At 41.6% G+C, this 24,735-nt stretch overlaps 1 protein-coding gene across 6 annotated transcripts in view; it reads left to right on the forward strand.

Moving 5' to 3' along the window:
- The window catches only part of DLG5 (discs large MAGUK scaffold protein 5), a 305,150-nt gene that overhangs the window by 50,267 nt on the left and 230,148 nt on the right, over nt 1–24,735 (forward strand). For 5 of the 6 annotated variants that reach the window (XM_033940910.1, XM_033940911.1, XM_033940908.1 and 2 more), the window contains 2 exons: nt 20,447–20,630; nt 22,030–22,245. In XM_033940910.1, the coding sequence (XP_033796801.1) occupies nt 20,447–20,630; nt 22,030–22,245 (400 nt within the window). The remainder of the gene's footprint in view (nt 1–20,446; nt 20,631–22,029; nt 22,246–24,735) is intronic. The other variant, XM_033940913.1, reaches the window with a different exon arrangement.

The raw sequence follows: 24,735 nt of genomic DNA on the forward strand, positions 1-24,735 counted from the left end.
GTCATCCAAGGATCCCTGGTACGGACAGTGCAAAAGTGTACTGTCACTTTAACTTGAAAGTGATGGATGAGGTATTACCGGTGAGGGAGTCAATGACAGTTCTGGGAGTAAAACTGGTTCCAGGACTTACAATGGGTTGTCAAGTGGTAAAGACAGTGCAAGTATGTTTTGCACAGATAACATTTATTGTATCGTTTAAAACCAATACGGCTGACTGAGCCTGCCAGAGATTCTCCTCCGGTCAGGCACCCCTGCAGCCACCACCCGGCACTTGCCGATTCGGAGAGGAGGTCCTCTCTCCCTACTTAAGACCAGTGTGAGCCGCGGAAAAAGAGGGCTGACTGAGCCTGCCAGCGATTCTCCTCCGGTCAGGCACCCCTGCAGCCACCAACCGGCACTTGCCGATTCGGAGAGGAGGTCCTCTCTCCCTACTTAAGACCAGTGTGAGCCGCGGCCCGCGGACGCGTGCCTAAGGCCGCATGTCTGAAGGGGCGTGGCCAAAGGGGCAGGTCCTGCCCCTTTGAAGCCCCTTCGAAGCCACGAGGAGTGAGGAGCATTTAAGGGAATTATCATGGGAAAACGGAAAGCTAAGATCATATCTTCTTCTCTGAACGTGATTTACCGATGGATCGTCATCTTTCCGCTTTAACTGGGATTCCTACAGAAGGTAGGCTTGAAATTCGATCCCAATCTGCTTCTATCTCTTCTGGCGAACCCACGCCTCCACCTCAGCCTCTTACAGCATTAAGCGAGAAGGCAGACTCTGTTTCCATATTAGGGTCAGAGCCAGCCTCTCCATTACTTTTAGAACTAGATTCTAAAAATGTATCTGAGGGGGAACAATCTTTTACGGTATCTCCTGTTTCAATGCCTATTGGTCCTATTTCTAGGTCTGAGATAGGCAATAAACAAATTACGTTGCAAGATGTCTGGACTATTGTAAATAGAATTGAGAACTCATTACAGGGCACTGTAGTTCAACTTTGTCAGTTTTCCTCAGAAATAACAAAGAAGGTGGCTGACCATGATTCTCAATTGGCAACTATGGGCAAGATATTGGATAAAATAGAAACATTTGTTGTTGCAATACAATCATGTGCTGTATCTCATGTTAAGGATAATACTATATTACATCTTCAGTTGGAAAAAATGGAAAATAGTATGAGATCTAGAAACCTTAGGTTTTTGAATTTTCCCATTTCCCATTTTCTCTCTCCATTGGAACTACTAAAAATGTATTTTAAAGATATACTTTCCTATACAGGTTTAGAAAAGTTTACTCCAGATAATCTTTATTATTTGCCTACTGGCATTAAAAAGATATCAGAAGAAGGGGGGGAAGATCAACTAGTATCTCCTGATAGTTTAAATATTTCCCAATTTCTTGAATCATCAAAAGATTATACTGTATAGCCAAGAGAGCAACATTATTAGTCACCTTTATGACTGAAATAGAGAAACAAGATATACTTAAATTGTATTTTCTGAACAAAAATGCCCTGTTCTGTGGTCAACAGATAAATATCTTTCCAGATGTCTCTAGACAGACACAGTACAGGAGGAAGCAATTCCTGCAACTCAAGGCGAGAACCTTGGGTGTGGGCGCATCATTTTTTCTTAAGTTCCCCTGTAAATGTTTAGTGACCTTTCAGAATACTAGATATATATTTTTAGACCCAGTTCATTTAGAGAATTTTCTTTTAGATAAACCTAAATTGGATATATTACCTGTTACTAATGCAGAAGCTGAGAAGGAATGAATATAGAGATTTATTGCCTGGTGTTAAATTTATTGAATATTGATGTTTAGTTTCTTATATTACTTTCTGGAAATAAAATTGCGACAGGATTAGTCAACCCTTAATAATGTGGGCTTGCCAATGTTTGTATCTTAATTTGAACTATTTTCTTTATATTTTGTATTTTTTGCTTGAGTTTGTTATGATGTAACAATAAAAATTTATAAATAAAAAAAAAAAAAACCCAATACAGTGGTACCTCGGTTTACAAGAGCACCGGTTTGTGAGTGTTTTGCAAGACGAGCAAAACATTCGCTAAATCGGCGCCTCGGAAACCGAGCGTGCCTCGATTTATGAGCGGCGCCCCCCCCGATTCGGCACCCCCCCCTGCTGCGATCTGAAGTCCCCCAGACCCACCCGAACAGGCTTCTTACTTCCATCTCAGCATGTCCTGTGCGTTGGTGCCAGTGCCCGAAGATCGGCCTCCTCTTCTTTGCTGGGCCTTGAGCATCTGCGCATGCTCAAGGCCTTCGAGTTCATGCTCTCTATGAGAATCTCGGAGAGAGTGTGAACTCGCAGGCCTTGAGCATGCGCAGATGCTCAAGGCCCAGCAAAGAAGAGGAGGCTGATCGGGCACCAACGCACAGGACATACCAAGGCCGAGATGGAAGTAAGAAGCCTGTTCGGGTGGGTCTGGGGGACTTCAGATCGTGGCGGGGGGTTGTTGGATTGCGGCGGGGGGGTGCCGAATCGTGGGGGAGAGGGTGCTGGATCATGCGGGGGGGACCTTCGGGGGGAGTAGTCGGTTCTTGGGGGGGGGGAGATAGAGCAGCACCGCTGGCCTCACGGGATGGGTGTGGTAGAAATGAATCAAGCGAGTTTCCCTTAGTTCCTATGGGGAAACTTGCTTTGATATACGAGTATTTTGGTTTACGAGCATGCTTCTGGAACGAAATATGCTCATAAACCAAGGTACCACTGTACTGTCACTATCCGACTTTCATGCTGTTGTACAAGCAATGATTATGTCATTGCTGGACTACTGCAATGTCCTGTACCTAGGAATAACTAAGGCCAGGTGCAGGGCACTGCAGGTGGTTTAGAATGCTGCAGCTAGATTAATAACTGGAACATCAAGATATGAGCATTTTCTTCCTATTTCCGACAGCTGCATTGGTTGTCAGTTGTATTTAGAATTCAATACAAAGCAATTATGTTATGTCATCAATTTTTATATGGTACGATTCCTGAACTTTTTAAGAATTTGATGTCTGAGTTTCAACCACTAAGATCATTGCGCTCCAAAAGTTCAGCATTGCTGAAAACGAAGGCTAATCCTAAATATGTGAAAACGAATGCCATGACTTTCACATGTGCTGGAGTTAAGTTGTAGAATAGCCTTGTTGGTCAAATTTGAAAATGTAGAAACAGGAATTCATTTAGGAAAATGTTAACTCAACTATTTGTAGACGCATTTCTTTAAGCAATTGACTTCAAGTAAAGATTGAATCTGTCTGGTTTTTGTTCCTATCTTCTGATTTTTTAATAATATTTTATGTATGTAACTTTTTGTAAACTGTTTTGGATAAAAACGTTATAGAAATTTTAAAAATAAATAAATAACTTCTTTAGAAGTCTTGAGACCACCTGTACCATGCATACGCGAGTGCCTTCCTGCCCAACGTCATCTCGTGGGACCATTAGTTCTTAGATTTCCACAGAGCTAAGAAGACATATCGTTGGAGTCTCTCCAATTGCGCTATTGTTTCTCTCTCTTGTGCCTTCCCGGCCCATTTTCTTCATTTCTTTTATTTTTCTTTTGTAGTATTTATTTTTTCAGGAGTGTGTGTCAATTTTTTCTTCTTGTTTTTTGGGTCTTTCATCCTTCTTCAGCCATGTTTCCGGCCATAGGCATCAACTCTTTTTGTCGCGAAATCAATTGACCCTTGGAGGAAAAATTGATTCCTTTGATCTCACATCGGCATCTTTTCCTTACATATCAAAGCTTTCTAGTGGCTTCAAGAGATGCCCTTGGTGCAACAGGACCAAATTACTGATCTACACAGTTGGTGTCTTCAGTGTCTTGGTTCTGAGCACTGAGTACACTCTTGTACTTGTTGTTAAAACTTAAAAATGCTTTTTGAAGGTAGGAGGAACTTTATTGGATTCCAAAAGACATCAACAATGTCCACCACATCCGGAAAAAGCCACATTGAATCCGACACCACAATTGCCGCACCGTTTGGCATTTGCTTCCTCGGTACCAACACTGCCACCATCTAGTAAACAGTCTAAAGGTGTAAGAAGGATTCTCATCTCTCACCTCATCACACGACGCTGGCATCTCTAGCATCGAGTAAGTCAGTGCATGCCAAATGGCGTCATCATCAGTCTCTCCTCTGAGGCGTGCCTCTACATCAATGTCGATGTCACCAACACCTCAACACCCTGTACCCACCAACACCCTCTGTAATGCAACTTACCAATCAGGACCAATTTTGCGAGCTACTTTATACAGAGTTAGCAACTACAGTATACTTCAAAGCCAATCGAAGCCAATTGCTGCACCGGCTCTTTTGGTACCAGCCCATCTCAAGCACGGCTGTATGAGGCCTCATTGTACTAACATAAGAATAGCCTTACTGGGTCAGACCAATGGTTCATCAAGCCCAGTGGCCAATCCAGGTCACTAATACCTGGCCAAAACCTAAAGAGTAGCAACATTCCATGCTACCAATCCAGGTCAGGCAGTGGCTTCCCCCATGTCTACTACATCTAAGGCTCCTTGTTGATGCAAATCCAGATCCAATCATCAGAGCGCTTCCTCCTCATTGACATTAGCTGCATCAAACATGGTTCCCTCTCCTCCTGCAGGACAGTGTATGGGAATCCATCACAATTCAAATCTTTTCAGCGTTCCTGACACAGAACAAAGGCATTCTCCTCCATCCCAGTCTGTTTGTTAGCACTCATTTCATGATATCTCTCTCCCAGAAAATAGATGCTTTCCAGCTCTCTACATCAATGTCAGCTATCATTGAAGCTTCTAGAAAACCTTCCATATAGCGCAGCTACCGTTTCAAGTGGACTCATTTCATAGTCTGCTGTAATCTCCATTCATTAGATCCAATCACTTGTCCTCTCCCATCAATTCTAGACTATCTTTTAACACCTTTCAAACACTAGTCTGAAAACTATTTCAGTCAGAGCTCATCTCTGTGCTGTTAAAGCTTTTCATATACTCTGGATAACAAGCCACTATCAGTACATTTTTTAGTCTTCAGATCCATGAAAGGCCTTTTTCGTACCAAACCACCAATCAAACCTCCTCCAGTTGCTTGGGATCTTGATGGTATATTTTCCACTTTTGATGAAGCCACTGTCAATATCATCTCTCAAACCTTTAACTTGGAAAGTAGCATTTCTAGCCTGTATCACATCTGCACATCGAATCAGTGAGCTTCAAGCAGTAGTGTCCAATCCACTTTCTACAACATTCTACCATGACAGGGTGGTTCTTCACACTCATCCTAAATTCCTCTCCAGTGTGGTCTAGGAATTTCATCTGAATCAATCAATGGTTCTTCCTGTTTTCTTTCAAAAACACATTCTCCACACATTAGACTATAAACGTGCTCTGGCTTACTATTTACATTGCACCAAACCTCATAGAACTTCCACTCAGCTATTCCTGTCATTCAATCCTAACAAACTTGGAGCTCCTTTCGCTAAGAACCATCTCAACTTGGCTAGCAGACTGAATCTTCTTTTGCTATGCTTGGACTAGGTTGATGCTTGAAGAACGTGTCACTGCACATAAAGTTAGAGCAATGGCAACTTCAGTGTAACTCATTTACATTCCACTCCCATTGAGAACATCTGTAAAGCAGCCACTTGGTCTTCAATTCATACCTTCACATCCCACTACTGTTTGGAGAATCATTTCAGACGGGATAGTCAGATTGGCCAATCAGTTCTCCAAAATTTAAGCAGTTCTACAAAATTTATTCTCCATTAAGATGCCAACTTCCCGCCATCCCTTCTACTTACACCAAGCTAATCGTCGTTTCCCTGTTTATAGTCCAGACCTATTGGGTATCAACTAGACAGACATAAGCTAATAAATTCAAGCTTCTACTATTTTTTGTGTTTTTGGTATCAACACACAAAAAACTCTTTAGTACAGTAGTGTAATACCTAGATTATGGACTTAGTTACCAGCAGGTATTAGATGTAAAAGGGTTTATTTAAATTTCAGAAAAATTTTGAAATCTTGCTATTCAGTAAATTACCTTTTATGGCTATTGAGCTTAATCTAGGATAACTTTGTCTCATGATTTAGATCCCAGTTGTTTTTTGGTTATGTTATGCAAATTAGAGAATTGCTAATTTTCTTGGAGCTTATCAGCTCTCTTTGTAAATCATCTAGAGTTACAGGTTATGACGGTCTATAATATCCTTTATTAGCATCTAACTGATTTCTATTACCTGCTTCAAATGTATCTACAGTTTTTATTGTGGTTTGTTTTGCTTGTAATGCAAACAACATTTTTAAATTCTTTGCCTTCTATGTCAGTGCTTTGCATCCAAAGTGCCATTCCATTTTTTTTCTCATCTTTAATTTACAATAGATATTTTTTCATTTTTTTGAAGGATGTTTTTTTATCTTATGTACAGTAGGAGGTGAGGAGTGACCTAGTGGTAAAGCTGCTGCCTAAGTACCCTGAGGTTGTGGGATCAAATCCTAGCGCTGTTGCTTGTGACCCTAGACAAGTCGATTAATCCTCCATTGCCCCAGATACAAAATAAGTACCTGTATACTTTGAATGTGTAACCACTAAAAGGCAGTATACAAGTCCCATTCCCCCATTTAACCCCCCTCCTTCCCATCCATGATTGATTGATGTATGGTGTTGTGCAGTGCTTACAGTTACAGCTACTTATTGTGCAGATGGGCATGACCATGTGTCATGGATAGGTGTTAACTTATGAAGTTGATGGCCAGCATTGTACTTCACTGTAGATATAGGAAGCATCCTTCCAGGGTGTATTAATTTCTGTTTCATACAGTCTTACAAGGTAGTTAAGTACACTTAGTACACAAAGTACAGCCAAATATTTTAAAAAGACAAAGCAAAAAGGAGGAAAGAAAATGGAGACCGAGTCCACACCTAAAACTGAAACCACAAACCTTTTGTTGGTTGAGATATAAATAGGAGACTGCTACCATCCCATGACAAGTATGAGAGCCAAGCATGATTCATTCTCTTTTTTGGAACAATAAAACTTAGCTATATCAGATTTCCATTCTAGTTTTTAATCTGCAATTTTATACCTTTTTATTAAGTGTCAACAGCTTTAAAATTGTACTTCTGCCTCATGAACTTATTTCCAGAAGTGAAAGATCTTTCTAGTGCATTTTTTTATTTATATATATCTCTCTATCTTTTTAAGTAATGCATTTGACAATTGGGCTGAATAGCACGAACAGTACATATTAATAGCTATTTATATGTAATTTACACTTTGTTTTAAAACAACAAATGCATCTTTCTTCTTAACCCTAACCATTTATTCCTTCATTTTCTTCTATATAAGCAAAGTTCAAATCCAAAATATTCCGTTTTTCTCTTTTGATAATAGAGAATACCCAAAACTAAGAAAGGAAAATAAATATGTATTTTAATTTTGGTGCAAAGGATATATGAGTCCTGATGTCGGGTTGATTACAGAAGGAAGAAATGTACATTCTTCAGCTCCGCCTCCTTCTCGATTGCTGTAGAGCTCCCTTCAGTTTTTTTCTGCGGTGGCACAATGCATAATTGAATTCTTCCCAGGTGCAGGCTTCATTTTTTCCGTTGCATCTGGACCTTACTGCCTTAATTACAGAGCATTGGGAAGTCCCAGAGGGCTCCTTAAGAGGAGCAAAGACAATATTGCTATCCCATGGCTCTTGAATTTCAGCATTTATTTGCCCAGCCTAAGGTGGACTCACTGGTAGCTCAGGTTACCAAACGGACTTCCCTCTTTAGTAAGGTGGGGTGTAAGTCTTGAAGGATATGCAGAACCACAGAGTGGATGTAGTCTTCAAACCTCAGTTTTAAGGTGGCCTTAGCGTTCTCTTTTGTGGCACATGCCTGTCATACCAGAGTCCATTGACGATGAGGTTTGCATGCAACTTGTCATGGCACACCTACTACTTTTTCTTCTGATCCTATCCCCACCCGCCTACTGATCACCATTTCTCCTACTGTCATTCCCACTATTTGCCATATCCTCAGCCTACCACTCTACTGTGACTGTACCCAACGCCTTCAAACATACTGTAGTTAAACCACTCATCAAAAAAACCCCATCACTTAACCCTACCAGCCCCTCCAATTATCATCCTGTTTTCCTCCTCCCCTTCTTATCCAAGCTACTTAAGAATATAAGAATTGCCTTACTCAATCAGACCAAAGGTCCATCAAGCCCAGTAGCCTGTTCTCATGCTGGCCAATCCAGGTCACTAGTACTAGGCCAAAACTCAAAGAGTAGCAACATTCCATGCTACCAATCCAGAGCAAGCAGTGGCTTACCCTATTTCTTTCTCAATAACAGATTATGGACTTTTCCTCCAGGAAATTGTTCAAACCCTTCTTAAAACCAGCTACACTATCCACTCACTCTTACCACAACCTCTGGCAACGCGTTCCAGAGCTAGACTATTCTCTGAGTGAAAAAATATTTTCTCTGAGTGAAAAAATATTTCCTCCTATTGGTTTTAAAAGTATTTCCCTGTAATTTCATCGAGTGTCCCCTAGTCTTTTTAAAATTTGACGGAATGAAAAATCGATCCATTTATATCTGTTCTACTCTACTCAGGATTTTGTAGACTTCAATCATATCTCCCCTTAGCCGTCTCTTTTCCAAGCTGAAGAACCCTAACCTTTTTAGTCTTTCCTCATATGAAAGGAGTTCTATCCCTTTATCATTTTGGTCGTTCTTCTTTGAACCTTTTCTAGTGTCGCTATATCTTTCTTGAGATAAGGAGACCAGAACTGAGCACAGTACTTCAGGTGAGGTCACACCGTGGAGCGATACAGAGTCATTGTAACATTCTTACTCTTATTAACCATCCCTTTTTAAAATAATTCCTGGCATCTTGTTTGCTTTTTTGGCCATTGCCACACATTGGGTGGAATGGTTCATTGTATTGTCTACGATAACACCCAGATCCGTTTTTTGGGTGCTAACCCCTAAAGTGGACCCTAGCATCTGGTAACTGTGATTTGGGTTATTCGTCACAATGTGCATCATTTTGCATTTGTCCACATTAAATTTCATCTGCCACTTGAACGTGGTGTTCACCGCCATTGTCTTGACTTTTATTCTCGAGCTATTCTTGACCTGATTTAATCAGGCTTTTGTCCTTTCTATTCTATGGAAACTGCCCTTGATAAAGTCTCCAATGACTGGCCAAATCGAAAGGCCTCTACTCTATTCTCATCCTCCTTAATCATTCTGCGGATTTTGACACTGTAGATCACCTCCTACTCCTCGATATTGCTGTTCTTGCTTGGATTCCAGGACTCTGTTATCTCATGGTTTTCTTCCTCTCTTTCCAGTCTCACTTTTAACGTGTGCCTTGGATGGGTGATGGACATAATGTGAGATGGATACCAACTCGAATTCAGCTACCCCTTGGCGGATCATTTTGTGGATTTGTCGACCAGACAACCAGAGAAAGTGGTTAGAGTCCAAGCAGTGCTGGACAGGCTGCTACCCATTTGAGCTATAGCACCCATTCTGCCCACAGAATTGAGCTTGGGCAGGTACTCTATATATTTATAGTGCCCAAAAATTCTCAGAAGAATGGAGACAGATCCTGGATCTGAAATCAGTCAATGCGACCTTAAAGGTGCCGCGCTTCCGCAGGGAGACCGTTTGGTCAGTCATCGTGGTGGTCGCACCAGGGGAGTTTCTGACATCCTTGGATTTAATGGAAGCTTATCTTCATATTCTGATTTTTACAGCTCACAGGAGATTCCATGTGCTGGGGAAACAGTTCTAGTTCTCTGCCCTTCCATTTGGGCTGGCAACACCCCACACATCTTCACCAAGGTAATGGTTGTGGCGGTTACAGTTCAGCTCTGAAAGAGGGGAATTCAAGTGTATCCCTACTTGAGCAATTGACTGAGGGCCCCATCCAAAATGGAAGGAGAGAATGCTGTGAATCACATGGTGCAGCTGTTGTAGGACCTGGGTTGGATTATCAATTTTTGCAAGAGTCATTTAGAGCCGGTTCAACAATTGGAATACTTGGAGATATACTTTGACATGGCAAAGGGCTGAGATTTTCTTCCCAAACCATGCAAACAGAAGCTTTTGAAACAGATCTCAGATTTCTTGAAGATACCAGTGCCTATGGCTTGGCACTATCTCCAGATCCTAGGGTCCATGACAGCGACCATAGAAGTAGTCCCTTGGGCGAGGGCTCTTATGCATCCCTTCCAGCATGCTCTGTTGTTCTCTTGTCTCTTCAGATGGCATCACTATAGAAACCACTGGCATGGACAATAGAAGCTTGGTGAAGCTTGTGTTGGTGGCTGAGACCAGAGTCACTGGCAAGAGGAATGCCACTCTGCATCTCCTCTTGGGTGATTTTGATGACCGATGCCAGCCTCTATAGCTGGGAAGGACATTGCCTTGGGCATCCGGTCCAAGGATGATGTACTCCATTACAGAGGAAGTGGTCCATAAACCGACTGGAATTATGGACCATTTGGCTCACCTTGCAAACTCTGGAGAAACACTTGGAAGGTGTTATTAAACAATACCAGTAGTGATCCACTGAGCCTGGAGGTCAAGCTTGCATTCAGTTGGACAGAGATCCATTTGCAAGTGATATCAGTGGTGCATGTAGTGGGAGTAGACAGTATGCAAGTTGACTATCTCAGCAGGAAGACCTTAGATCTGGGGGAGTGGACACTGTCCCTGAGGGCATTCAGCTGCATAGTGTGATGCTGGGAGATTCCGATGATCAACCTCATGGTGTCAGTGAACAAGAAGAAAGTGGCTCAAATTTTTCAGTCGAAGAACTGAACCAAGAAGGGAAAGCTTAGACACTCTGGTCCAACAGTGACCAGTGCAAGATCTGCTGTACATGTTTCCCTTGTGGCCCATGATAGAACGAGTCAACAGTCTGATAGCCAACCGTCCTGTACAGGTGATCCTAGTGGTGCTAGATTGGCCGCATCAGCCGTGATACGGGGACTTGGTGCGCCTGCAAAGAGTCAAAGGTCTCAGGATACCAGTGCAAATGGATTTCTTGTCTCAGGTTCCAGTTCTATTAGAGAATCCGGAACACTTTGGTCTTATGGCATGGCTCTCGAGATAATCTTCTTTCAGAAAGAAGAGCATAACAGTCCTGACACCTCGCCCTATCAGTCTGGAGATTGCCTGCCTACTGTTTGGACAAATGTGTGTCCAGAGCTGGAACTTTTCTCCTGTCAGGTGTATGCGCAAAAAAAAAAAAAAGCGGTAAGCAAGACTCTTATGAGCTTCATAATAATAATAATAATAATAATTTTATTTCTTATATACCGCCAAAGCCATAGTAGTTCGAGGCGGTTTACAACGAAGAAGGGCTGGACAATCAGCGAAAATGGTACAATGTTACAATCGGAGAAAATAGGTGGCAGAGAAAAAAAAAGAAAATGGTACAAACAGAGAGAAAAAATGCAATAATCAGCGAACAGTGGTGCAATCGGCGAAGGATGGTACAGTCAGCAAAGATGGGTACAATTATGGCAATGAAAAAATGGTACAGGGAAGAAGGTCAAGACAAACTGCATAAAGGACATGGTGAGATAGAAGGGGCCAGGGTGGGCATAGGGGTCTTAGGGTATGAATCGGGTGAAAAGATTAGTTTTTAGTAGTTTCCTGAAGTTTAAGTAGGATGAAGTGTGTGAGATGATGTGGGCCATCCAGTTATTGTGCTGACCTGCTTGGAAGGCAAGAGTTCTATTTAGATATCTTTTGTAACGGCAGGTCCTTAGGGTAGGATAGCTAAACAGGTGGGTTCTACGTGTAAGTTTGGATGGGCGGTCTAGGATAAAATGGGGTACTAAGTAAAGGGGGGCCGAGCCAAGGATGGATTTGTAGCAGAAACAGGTGAACTTGAATAGCACTCTTGCTTCCAGGGGTAGCCAGTGAAGTTTGTGGTAATAGGGAGTTATGTGTTCCCATTTTTTTAGTCCGAAGATCAGTCGGATTGCCGTGTTTTGAATGATTCGCAATCTTTGTGTGGTTTTTTCATAAGTACAATGCTGGTTACATTTTACCATGTATACTTGTCACAAGTATTTCTTAAGTAATTTTATCATTCAGTGAAGTAAAGGAATTTGATTAATTAGTATGTTCTGCAGAACAGTGGTATTGTAACAGTGCATATGCAGGCAGTCCCCGGGTTAAGAACAAGTTATGGTTTTTAAAGCTGTTCTTAAGTCAGATTTGTATGTAACTCAGAAACTGTAGATTTTAAGATCCCATGCAATGTACTTCTTATAGGCCAATATTTTAATGAATATTTTATAATTGCCATCAAACAGTATTACCCAGATTGATACATGTGGATCAATCCAGTTTTATAACAGGTAGGCAGACCCATGATAATACAGGGTGCCCACAAAAACAATCCTTGATTTTAAATGGTTACAAAATCAAAACTTATTGGAATATGTTTATAAATAGGATGACAGCAAATACAAGTCCCAAAAAGCACGGTTAGCAAGATCTTACACAATTGCTTTCACTTTCACCCTTATAAGCTGCAATTGGTGCAGAAGTTACAACCTTCAAACAAAGGCTGCAACATAAGCAATATCAGCAACTCATTTCTTAGTATTGCAACGGAAAGTGAAGCGACACAAAAATCCATACGAAAAAGGAGATTATCGCTGAAAAATAGCTGGAAAGCGATGACCACAAATGCTCGCAGTCTAAGCAACAAAGTTCATGATCTGCAAGCCCTGATGTTAGAGGCAGATCTAGATATTGTTGCTATCACAGAGACATGGTTCAGTGAATCACATGGATGGGATGCAAACATACCGGGATATAATCTTTTTAGGAAGGACAGAGATGGTCATAAAGGTGGAGGAGTAGCTCTCTATGTAAAGATCAATATCCAAGCGACCGAAATGCAAGGGACCTGGGGAGAGGAAGAAGCGATATGGATTGCTCTGAAAAGAGAAGATGGAACTTCTATCTATGTGGGTGTAGTCTACAGACCTCCGACTCAATCGCAGCAAATTGATAAGGATCTGATTGTGGGCATCCAAAAGTTCAGAAGGAAAGAGGAGGTTCTGCTGTTGGGAGATTTCAACCTGCCGGATGCGGACTGGAATGTTCCGTCTGCGGAATCGGAAAGAAGTAGGGAAATTGTGGATGCCTTTCAAGAGGCTCTGTTCAGACAAATGGTGACGGAACCCACAAGGGAAAAAGTGATATTGGATCTGGTCCTCACAAATGGAGAGAGTATCTCTAATGTTCGAGTGGGTGCTCACCTGGGAAGTAGCGATCATCAAACGGTTTGGTTTGATATAACGGCTAAAGTGGAGAGCGGCCGCATGATACTTAAAGTCCTAGATTTCAAACGTACGGACTTTAATGCAATGGGAAAGTACCTGAAGAAAGAGCTGTTAGGATGGGAGGACATAAGAGAAGTGGAAAGACAGTGGTCTAAGCTGAAAGGAGCGATGAAAATTGCTACGGACCTTTATGTGAAGAAAATCAATAAAAACAAGAGAAAAAGGAAGCCGATATGGTTCTCCAACCTAGTGACTGAGAAAATAAAGGCGAAAGAGTTAGCGTTCATGAAATATAAAAAAAACCAAGAAGAGGAGAGCAGAAAGGACTACAGGGTGAAACTGAAAGAAGCCAAGAGAGAGATACGTTTGGCGAAGGCACAGGCGGAAGAACAAATGGCTAAAAATGTAAAAAAGGGAGATAAAAATTTTTTCAGATATATTAGTGAAAGGAGGAAGATAAAAAATGGAATTGCTAGGCTAAAAGATGCTGGGAACCAATATGTGGAGAGTGATGAGGAGAAAGCAAATGTGCTAAACAAATACTTCTGTTCTGTGTTCACAGAAGAAAATCCTGGAGAAGGACCGAGATTGTCTGGCAAAGTTACACGAGAAAATGGAGTAGATTCTGCGCCGTTCACGGAGGAGGGTGTTTATGAGCAACTTGAAAAACTGAAGGTGGACAAAGCGATGGGACCAGACGGGATCCATCCCAGGATACTAAGGGAGCTCAGAGAAGTTCTGGCGAGTCCTATTAAAGACTTGTTCAACAAATCTCTGGAGACGGGAGTGATTCCTGGGGATTGGAGGAGAGCGGATGTGGTCCCTATTCATAAAAGTGGTCACAGGGATGAAGCAGGAAACTACAGGCCGGTGAGCCTCACTTCAGTTGTTGGAAAAATAATGGAAGTGTTGCTGAAAGAAAGGATAGTGTACTTCCTTGAATCTAATGGGTTACAGGATCCGAGGCAACATGGCTTTACAAAAGGTAAATCGTGCCAAACGAACCTGATTGAATTTTTTGATTGGGTGACCAGCAGTGTTCCCGCTAAGCTGCGCTGGGGTGCGCTCACGCACAAAATATTACCTCGCAGCGCACAAGTTTCTCGTCACAGCGCACACAGTGTAGAGCACAGTTCTTCAACCGCCGGTCCGCAAACAAAATCTTGCCGGTCCGCGAAGGATTCGGTCCCCGCCGCAACGAAAGGCCGGCGTCAGCTGACTTGCAACTTCCTGTTGCAGTCGCTGTGCCGGGACTCCTGCCTTCGCCGGGACTCCTGCCTTCCACCGCGTTTGCCTCCTGCCTTGTCTCCGCACCTCCAGACCAGCAGCGGCAGCTGTGTATGCTTTTAACTTCGGCACAGAGCTGCCCCTAATCAATAGTTTAGCGCGGTTTCATAAGGCAGCCTCGGGGCCTTTGCTAGGCCGGCCCACATCGCATCATCGAAGCGGGCCGGCTATCAAAGGCCCCGAGGCTGCCTCATGAAACCGCGCTAAACTATTGATTAGGGGCAGCTCTGTGCCGAAGTTAAAAGCATACACAGCTGCCGCTGCTGGTCTGAACTCTTGGGCCGCTGAAGGAGGGCAAAAAGCAGCTGTCCTGGAGGTTTCCCTTCCTCTCGCCTTTACAGGTTCCTTTTTTCCACCTTTTTTTTTTTCCTTCAAACGGCAACGGGCCCCAGCATCGACATCAATCAAGTAAGTTCCACTGTCAATCAAGCGGTTCTGCTCGGCCAAAGCTTCCCCTGTGACATGAGCCACCCTCAGGGGAAAGAAAGTGACCCACAAAGGTGAGGGGAAGGGGGGCAGATGATGGAAGTTGGGGGGGGGGAGAGAGAGAGAGAGAGAGAGAAGGGGCAGATGATGGAATGGAGGAGATGAGAGAGAGAGAGAAGGGGACAGATGATGGAAGTGAGAAGAAGGGAGAGAGAGCAGAAGGCAGATGGATGTCAGTTGAGAAGGGAGAGCAGATGCTGAATGGAAGTGGGGAAAGAACACATACTGGATGGAAGGAGGAGATAAATAAAGGGGGAAGAAAATAGTAAGATAATGGAGGGGTGAGGGAAAGGGGTGACAAGCTGTGTGTAGACACAGTGAAAAGAGGGAAACGGGACTAAATAGTAAGAAAGAATTTAATTTAGATGGAGGCAGAAAATAGAGAAGGAAGACCAGAGAAGAAAAGGGAAGAGAGAGCAGAGAATGATCAGATCTGAGTGGAGGAAATGAGAAGAGAGATATGCTAAAAACCACAGGGGGGAGGGAAGGATAGAGATGCCAGACCATGCGGGGAACAGAAGGAAGATGATGGATGCTAGACCAAATTGGGGGGTGGGGGGGGGGCAGGAGGAGAGATGGCAGGGAAAGACAGACAGTGAATGGAAGGGGCAGATGCTGGACTGAAGAGACAGAGAAGGTTATCATGCTGCTGTACCGGGCCATGGTACGCCCTCACCTGGAGTACTGCGTCCAGCACTGGTACTTTAAGAAGGACACGGTACTACTCGAAAGGATCCAGAGAAGAGCAACTAAAATGGTTAAGGGGCTGGAGGAGTTGCCGTACAGCGAAAGATTAGAGAAACTGGGCCTCTTCTCCCTTGAGCAGAGGAGATTGAGAGGGGACATGATAGAAACATTCAAGGTACTGAAGGGAATAGACTTAGTAGCTAAGGCAGGGAGAACGAGAGGGCACTCTCTAAAGTTGAAAGGGGATAGATTCCATACAAACGTAAGGAAGTTCTGTGGTAGAAAGCAACATATTTATTTGGCTCATAACTTGCTGGCGCCCGATATTTTTAGCTCATAGTGAAAAAAGTTTGCTCACAACACCCGCCCGCTTAGAGGGAACACTGGTGACCAGAGAGCTGGATCGAGGACATATGCTAGATGTAATTTACTTGGATTTCAGCAATGAACAAACTTGAATGGCTGAAGTTAGGACCCAAAGTGGTGAACTGGGTCAGAAACTGGCTGTCGGACAGACGCCAGAGGGTGGTGGTTAATGGAAGTCGCTCGAAGGAAGGAAAGGTGACTAGTGGAGTCCCTCAGGGTTCGGTGCTGGGGCCAATCCTGTTCAATATGTTTGTGAGAGACATTGCTGAAGGGTTAGAAGGAAAAGTGTGCCTTTTTGCAGATGATACCAAGATTTGTAACAGAGTAGACACCGAAGAGGGAGTGGAAAATATGAAAAAGGATCTGCAAAAGTTAGAGGAATGGTCTAATGCCTGGCAACTAAAATTCAATGCAAAGAAATGCAGAGTAATGCATTTGGGGATTAATAATAGGAAGGAACCGTATATGCTGGGAGGAGAGAAGCTGATATGCACGGACGGGAAGAGGGACCTTGGGGTGATAGTGTCTGAAGATCTAAAGGCAAAAAAACAGTGTGACAAGGCAGTGGTTGCTGCCAGAAGGATGCTGGGCTGTATAAAGAGAGGCATAGTCAGTAGAAGGAAGAAGGTGTTGACGCCCCTGTACAGGTCATTGGTGAGGCCCCACTTGGAGTATTGTGTTCAGTTTTGGAGACCGTATCTGGCGAAAGACGTAAGAAGACTTGAGGCGGTCCAGAGGAGGGTGACGAAAATGATAGGAGGCTTGCGCCAGAAGACGTATGAGGAGAGACTGGAAGCCCTGAATATGTATACCCTAGAGGAAAGGAGAGACAGGGGAGATATGATTCAGATGTTCAAATACTTGAAGGGTATTAACGTAGAACAAAATCTTTTCCAGAGAAAGGAAAATGGTGAAACCAGAGGACATAATTTGAGGTTGAGGGGTGGTAGATTCAGGGGCAATGTTAGGAAATTCAACTTTACGGAGAGGGTAGTGGATGCCTGGAATGCGCTCCCGAGAGAAGTGGTGGAGAGTAAAACTGTGACTGAGTTCAAAGAAGCGTGGGATGAACACAGAAGATTTAGAATCAGAAAATAATATTAAATATTGAACTAGGCCAGTTACTGGGCAGACTTGCACGGTCTGTGTCTGTGTATGGCCGTTTGGTGGAGGATGGGCAGGGGAGGGCTTCAATGGCTGGGAGGGTGTATATGGGTTGGAGTAAGTCTTAACAGAGATTTTGACAATTGGAACCCAAGCACAGTACCGGGTAAAACTTTGGATTCTTGCCCAGAAATAGCTAAGAAGAAAAAATTAAAAAAAAAAAAAAAATTAAATTGAATCAGGTTGGGCAGACTGGATGGACCATTCGGGTCTTTATCTGCCGTCATCTACTATGTTACTATGTAATACAGAAATCATTCGCTGTCATGAGAAACCTAAGGCAAGTTTGAAAATTCTTCGACAGAAAACAATTCCAGCTCATGGTCCAGTCCCTAGTCCTAGGTCTTCTAGACTACTGCAGCATCCTCTATCTCCCCTGCCCCGCAACCATGATAAAACAACTACAAACAGTACAAAACACAGCTCTGAGACTTATCTATTCACTGAGGAAATACGACCACATCACCGTGGCATACCTCGACTCACACTGGCTCCCAATACAAGCAAGAATACTATTTAAATTCTACTGTCTACTATTTAAAACCATAAATGGAGACAGCCCAGCCTACTTGAACAACTGCCTAATCCAAACTACCACAACCAGACATAGGAGTACCCACACACCATTCACGCACCCTCCAATCAGAGACATCAAACGAAACAAAATGTACACAGGCAGCAAAACTAGACTACCAACTCTCCAATTTACAGACTACAAAACTTTCAGAAAAGAAATAAAAACCCTGCTATTCAAGAAATCCTTGAAGACAAACTAACTCTGCAGGAAGCATCTCAGTCCCCTGAAAGAACCCACTCTACTTTGTAACACCTCTGGGAATGTCCAGATAATCTCTTATGTAATCCACCTTGAACCACAAGATCATGGCAGAATAGAAATCACTAATGTTATATTATTTATGAGGTGAGTCACACTCCAGAAACAGCTTTATTATTTATTATGGATGCAGAAAAAGCCTTCAATAGGGTCTTTTGGCACTTTCTTTTTGCAGTATTAGAAAAGGTGTGCATTTACCTCAATGATTTATAGGTTGGATTTGTTCTTTGTATAATAAACCACTATCCAGTCTACATATTAATGGGGCTATATGTGTGAATTTTGAATTGTTTAGGGGTACCAGACAGGACTGTGCCTTGTCCCCTTTGTTTGCTTTGTCCATTGAGTCTTTAGCATAAATGATGAGGTCTAATACAACAATACATAGTGTATCTTGTGGGGGTCTTGAGCATAAAATAATGCTATTTGCACATGTTCTATTGATGTTATCTAATCCTGATGATACCCTCCAGCAACCGTTATCCCTTTCCAGTGCTATGGAAAGGTTTGTGGTTTTAAGGTTAATGTGTCTACTGTATGTAGGAGATCCTAAATTTGATAGCAACCCTAGAGAGATTAAATTGTTACAACACAAATATCCCTTTACATGGGTACACATCAGATATTTAGGGATTAATCTACCCAGCAGTTTGAACAATTATACACATGTAATTTCCCTAAGTGCCTTCAGGAGCTTTTTAACATTTGGAACATTGGGGATCTCTAGACCATACCTGGTTCGGACGAGTTGCAGGAGTAAAGATGATACTGCTGCCTAAACTCCTCTATTTGTTTATGGCTCTACCAGTATACAGTATACACCAAAGGTTTTCTTTAAGGAGTTGAATAAAAAGGTATTTCATTACATCTGGTAAAAGAAACTGTATAGAGTGTCCAGACAGGTACTATGGCATTTGAAGAATCAAGGGGGAATGGGAGTATCCAATTTTGAATTAAATTATAGGGCTGCACAATTACAAATTTTAGTGGCATGGATGAATAGAATAGCTAAACCTTGGCTGCAGCTAGAGCAAACTTTCTGCCTGCGGTACCATTATGGGCTATTTCTTGGTTTCCTAGGCAGCAGTTACTTAATGTTTTTTTCAACAGCTTACCCCTATTATGCATTGTCCTTGGAAATCCTGGTTAAACATACGTATGAAAATGTTCCCAGAAACGGTATTTTGGCCTCACTTTAATATTATGTACTCTGGGATTGCAAGCAGAAAACTCATGGAATGTTTATCTTCAGTGAGCAAAGGCCTCCCTGTGTATTTTGGGTCAGCTATGGACGGACCAGTGCATAATACCTTGGGATACCTTACGAGAGGAGTTTGGTTTATCAAATAGGGACTCCTTTTATTATACACAAATTTTAGATTTATTATATAAGAGCGCCAGAGATGAACTTTCCCTCTCATATATATTTGGAACAAGCTATGCTAAAAAAAACTCTGAGAGGTTCAGTTAGTGCATTATATCAAGCACTGGTGGCACACTGCAACCCTTTAATTAAATACACGACAAAATGGGAGCGAGATTTGGGTGAGACAATGGATTTGGATATATGGAAATGCAGTTTTAAGGCCCTGCTGAAGCCAGCAGTTTGAATGACAGTGGGCATAAGATACTATATAGGTGGTACTATACATCTAAACAACTGAGTCTGATTTTATAAGAATGCTAGCTCAGTGTTGCAGAGACTGTAATATAGAAGGGGATTTTTACCATGTTTGGTGGACCTGCCCTAAAATACAAAGGTTTTGGAGTCATTTTTTGCAAATTTAGACTTTAATGACAGGGGAAGTCTACCCACAAGACTCTAAATATTGCACACAATTTGTTTACAGCTGGTAAAAAGCTTATTGCTTCAGATTGGAAGAAGCAACAAGTACCCACAGTGACACAAGTGTTGAAGAAATGCGACTTTATTTGTCTTGTGATGCAATTAACAGCTTTAAAAAATGAGCGTTTACATCTTTTTTCGTAAAGGGCATCTATGTACAGTGGAGAGAATCATCATGATCAATGTAACAACAAAATAAAAAATGATTCAGTATTGTACTGGGAAAGTTCAGTTGAAATTATGGTAAATCATATGCGGATCTATAGTAAACCCAAGAAGGAAATTTGGATAGGGTGGGGATTTGGAATTCATGGTTTAATATGGGAAGTCTGGTTTGGAATCAAAATAGATACCGTCTGTCATTGTTAAAAAATATATGTTGATCTATATATGGTTGTAATTGATAAATAAAATGTAAAAAAAAAAATGTCTATACCTGACAACTTCTTCTGTTGTGTTGCAGTACATTGCACAGTCATTTGCTGGGTGACCAGTCACAGCTGAAGGAGGATATGGACAACCTGAAAAGAAAAAACACCCAGTTGGTACGTGAACACAATCATTTACAGCAGTCCTGTGAAGAGCTAAAGAGGCTTCATGAAGAAGATCAGAAGGAGGTTGCGGACATGCGAAATCAGCAGCAACAGGTAGCTTACACTAATACACTCACACACACACTCACACTCACACTCTGTTTTAAAGTGTGCCGTAATTCATGGATAACGAATAACATAAAATTTTGTTTCAAACTGCAAAAAAGTGCTAAAGAAATACACACAATGTTAAAATTAGTTTATGGTGATGCTGCAGTGACCATGATGACGGTTTACAAAAACATAAGAGAATGTTGAAAGAGTAAGTAAAATGATTTAATCAAACAGGCAATTGACTATTACTGAAATTTCTGAGGATCTGAATATCTCTTATGGTTCCATTCAAAACATTTTAATAGCATATTAGAAAATGAGGTGAGTGAGTGCAACCTGAGAAATGGGCAAACTGTTTCATTCTACATCATGACAACACTCTGTGTCATACATTGCTTCTGGTACGGCAATTTTTGTCAAACAAAAACATTACAGTGTGTCCTCATCCACCTTATTCACAGGCTTTTTCCTCCTCATTTTTTTATTTTATTGGTTTCTCTGCTTATTTATTTGTTTAAAAATTTATATACTGCATAAAAACTATGCGGTTTTCAAAATTATATTCAGACATATTTAAGAAATGCTAAACATGTTTCACAAGACAAACACAAAAGGACCATTAACTAATGGTATCATTATTGAAATCTTCTTTTAAATTCATCCTACTAGATGGAAACACAAAATCCCATAAATTCATTTACATGACAGTAAGGCATGAATAGAGAATAGCATTAGCACAGGAAGGCATTGACAAATAATTGTGTTTTCCACATTTTCTTAAAGTTCAGTCTCCCATCACAGAATCGCAGAATACCAGGCAGCACATTCCAGAGCTTAGCGCCAGCTACAGACAACATTGTTGCCCCAATCTTAACATGAAAGACTAACATCTTACCCTCCAAACTCAGTTTCATACTATTTTCAGATCTCAAACATTTTCTGGGTTGATAGATTAAAAAACAAACAAACAAAAAAACCTTTAGTACCATTGGAGAAACTTGATATAAAATTTGCTGTATGATTGAAAGAATCTTAAACTGTACTCTCTGCTGCATAGGTAACCAATATTTGTGATACATGTATGTACCTGTTTTGTTTTTGATGACAAGTAGAAGTGTGTTTAGTTATTACAGTCATTCTTAGACATCTTGACTGATATTTCACTACTCTTACACATAGAGCTGGACTACCCAGGCCCACCCAATCTCAGCTCAGACTGCCAATCGTATTCCTACCTGCAGTCTGTCTAGTCCTACACAGCCACACTTAGCTACCCCCAGCCTCAGCCACCAGTTCACAGAACCAGTGTTTTGTTTTTACTGGGGAGTTTGCGGAGGGGTTGGGCTGTGCCTGCTCAGTCGTCTCATCACTCTTTTTTTCTGCCTCTGAGTACGGCTAGGTTTTGCAGGCATTTCCCGCGGCAGCTTCAAGGATCCTTGGTAAATTGTCTCCCTGCAGCTGCAGTCAGCTGCATTATGCAGTAGGCAGCAGAGCTCAGGCTTCAAGCAGCAGCAACACTCCACTCCCCTACCATGGCCCAATGGGCTTTGTAGGAGGGCCAAGCCATGAGCACTACAGCAATCAGCCAGAGAGCAAGACAAGCTCAAGGAAGCAGGTAAATAAATATAATTTATTTATTGTGGCCCACCATGACCCATCCAATATTGTTGACTCATTTGACCCTTTGGGTCAGAGCTGGTTTATTTTTTGCCAGTAAAAACAATTTACAATCTGAGAGTGGAATCCCCATTTCAGTTCTACAATCCGAGGGGGAGAAAATATACAAAATTGTTTACTTCGACTGTTGCTTACCAGGCTGCTAAGCTTTGGAAAGATTTACCCCCTCAAATTACATCTATAATAAGTTGTTTTGATAGAATTTAAAAACTCATTTATTTCATGAATATGTGCGGAAAACTGTTAGTTATGATGTCACTGTTTATAATCACTTTTATCTTGATATTGTAATTCTGGATGATTGTTCAAACTACAATATACCCCCGCGAATCGCAGACTCAGTCTTTTGCGGTATTTTCTGACCGCCTCTTCCAGGAACTAAAATCAGGCTACACCAATCAGGAGCTGCTTTGACGCACCAGATAGCATGTCAAAGCAGCTCCTGATTGGTGTAGACTGACTTTAGTTCCCGGAAGAGGCGGTCAGAAAATACTAAGAATGATCCCTCACCTGATTTTCAGCACCCGCCGCCGCTGCCTTCTCCTGCCTCCTATACACTCCTAAACCGCATTTGCAGTTTATCAAAATTTGCGGGTGCTCCCGTGAATTTCGGGGGAGTACTGTATTTAATGTGTTAACCACAGTGAACCACTTTTCGAGATATTTGCGGTATATAAATATTCAATATAATGTACTGAAAATACTTCCTCTGCTCAAATCTATACTCTTTCCTCCAGCTCAGCAAAATTGACTAGTTTCCTTCATACGCCAATTACTGGTGTACTGACACCTCTTGATTCCCAATATTTATATAAGTAGGATCCAGCTTCCCTGGCAAAAATTCCTCAGCGAGATCATCTTGTGATTATGTTCTTAAGACTTTTTGTATGACAAAAGCCTTTTGATGTTAGTGGTGCGGTAGGTGATATATTTAGGACAAAATTACATGGTCTTTATGGATATGATACAAAATAGCATGCAAAGGAGAGTTGCAATTAATGGAGGACTTAAATCTACTAGATATACATATTGGAAAATGATTTGGTTTACTAATTTTGATATACTGCTCTTCCTGGGTGCCTAACAAATTAAGGGGTCTTTTTACTTAGGCGTGCTAGCCGTTTTAGCGCATGCTAACCGTTAAAGCGTCAATTCTATGGAAACGTTAGCGTTTAGCGCGTGCTAAAACAGCTAGCGCGCCTTAGTAAAAGAGGGGGTAAATATAGGCCGTTTACAAATTAAAAACAAATTAGAAATTTGGAGGAATAGAATGCCATCTAATTTAAAAGGCAGTAAAGGAAAGAAGAAAGAGATGAGCCAAAATGAGCTATTCCATAGCCACTTGCAGAACCTTAGCAGCTATTGTAGACCTGCTCAAATAAGTATGAGGGAGTGCTGAAAAGTTCTCGACCCATCCAACCAACTTCCTAAATTCTGAACATTATTTTGCCTCTGTAGATGAAAAGAGCGTTATTTCATTAAGTGCCAATTTGTAGAAATGAAATTCTGTATCTTGACATTTTTTCATATCATTGGTTAAACGCAACCTACATCATTCTCTCCTTGGTTGGGCTGAGAACTTTTCAGCAACCCTTGTACTGTAAGTCTTCAATGTAGCTCTAAATTTAGAAAATGAGGGTTCTCTGTGCAGGGTTAAAAGCATAGAAGTCCAGAATAATGGTGCTGCTCAGAAAAAAGCATGATAGCTTGTCCTGTGCAAGTGGACTGAATGAATTTTGGGGAAGGAGGTGGGGGGGGGGGGAGGGTTACATGAGTGAGTAAAATAGCCTTTGCTGAGAATGAGATAAAGATATGACGGTCAACATCTGATTCTAATTTAGCTAGTGATAGTTGGCGCTTTAAAAAAAGAAATCTAACTGCCGCCAGCTTAATATCAACTCCTGAGTTTTTGCGAGAGATTATAGCAATTAAAAATCATAATTCAAAGACCTCATTTATGTTAGGATTTTTGTTCCATATAGCACTAGTGGTGTGCTGGATCCAGAAATTTTACTAATTCAGAATTTTTGTAGAGCAGGCAGTTAGTTAATCCTGGAACAGAGCATCAGAAATGTAACTAAGGTTGTCTTAGTTTTCTGAGAACAGATATATTTGTTTCATTTATTTTTTTTATCTTATTTTTCTTATTATAAGGCAGCATGTATTTATTTATTTATACTACTTATTATGCACTCAATCCTTGGCAGGGTACTAGTAACATACTTGTACATAATAAAACCATACTATTTTTTAAAAAAATCCTGATACCCAACAATCGAAACCAACCTAAAGCATCTCTACTCTCACGCCACAAGAACCACCTCATCTCTACGAACCAATCTATTTATTCTATAATTCCTCTGGAAATGGCCAGATAGATCCTTTATGTAATCCGCCTTGAACCGCAAGGTAACGGCAAAATAAAAAT

Source organism: Geotrypetes seraphini, chromosome 4 (genome assembly GCF_902459505.1).
Source record: "Geotrypetes seraphini chromosome 4, aGeoSer1.1, whole genome shotgun sequence".
Taxonomy (NCBI): Eukaryota; Metazoa; Chordata; class Amphibia; order Gymnophiona; family Dermophiidae; genus Geotrypetes; species Geotrypetes seraphini.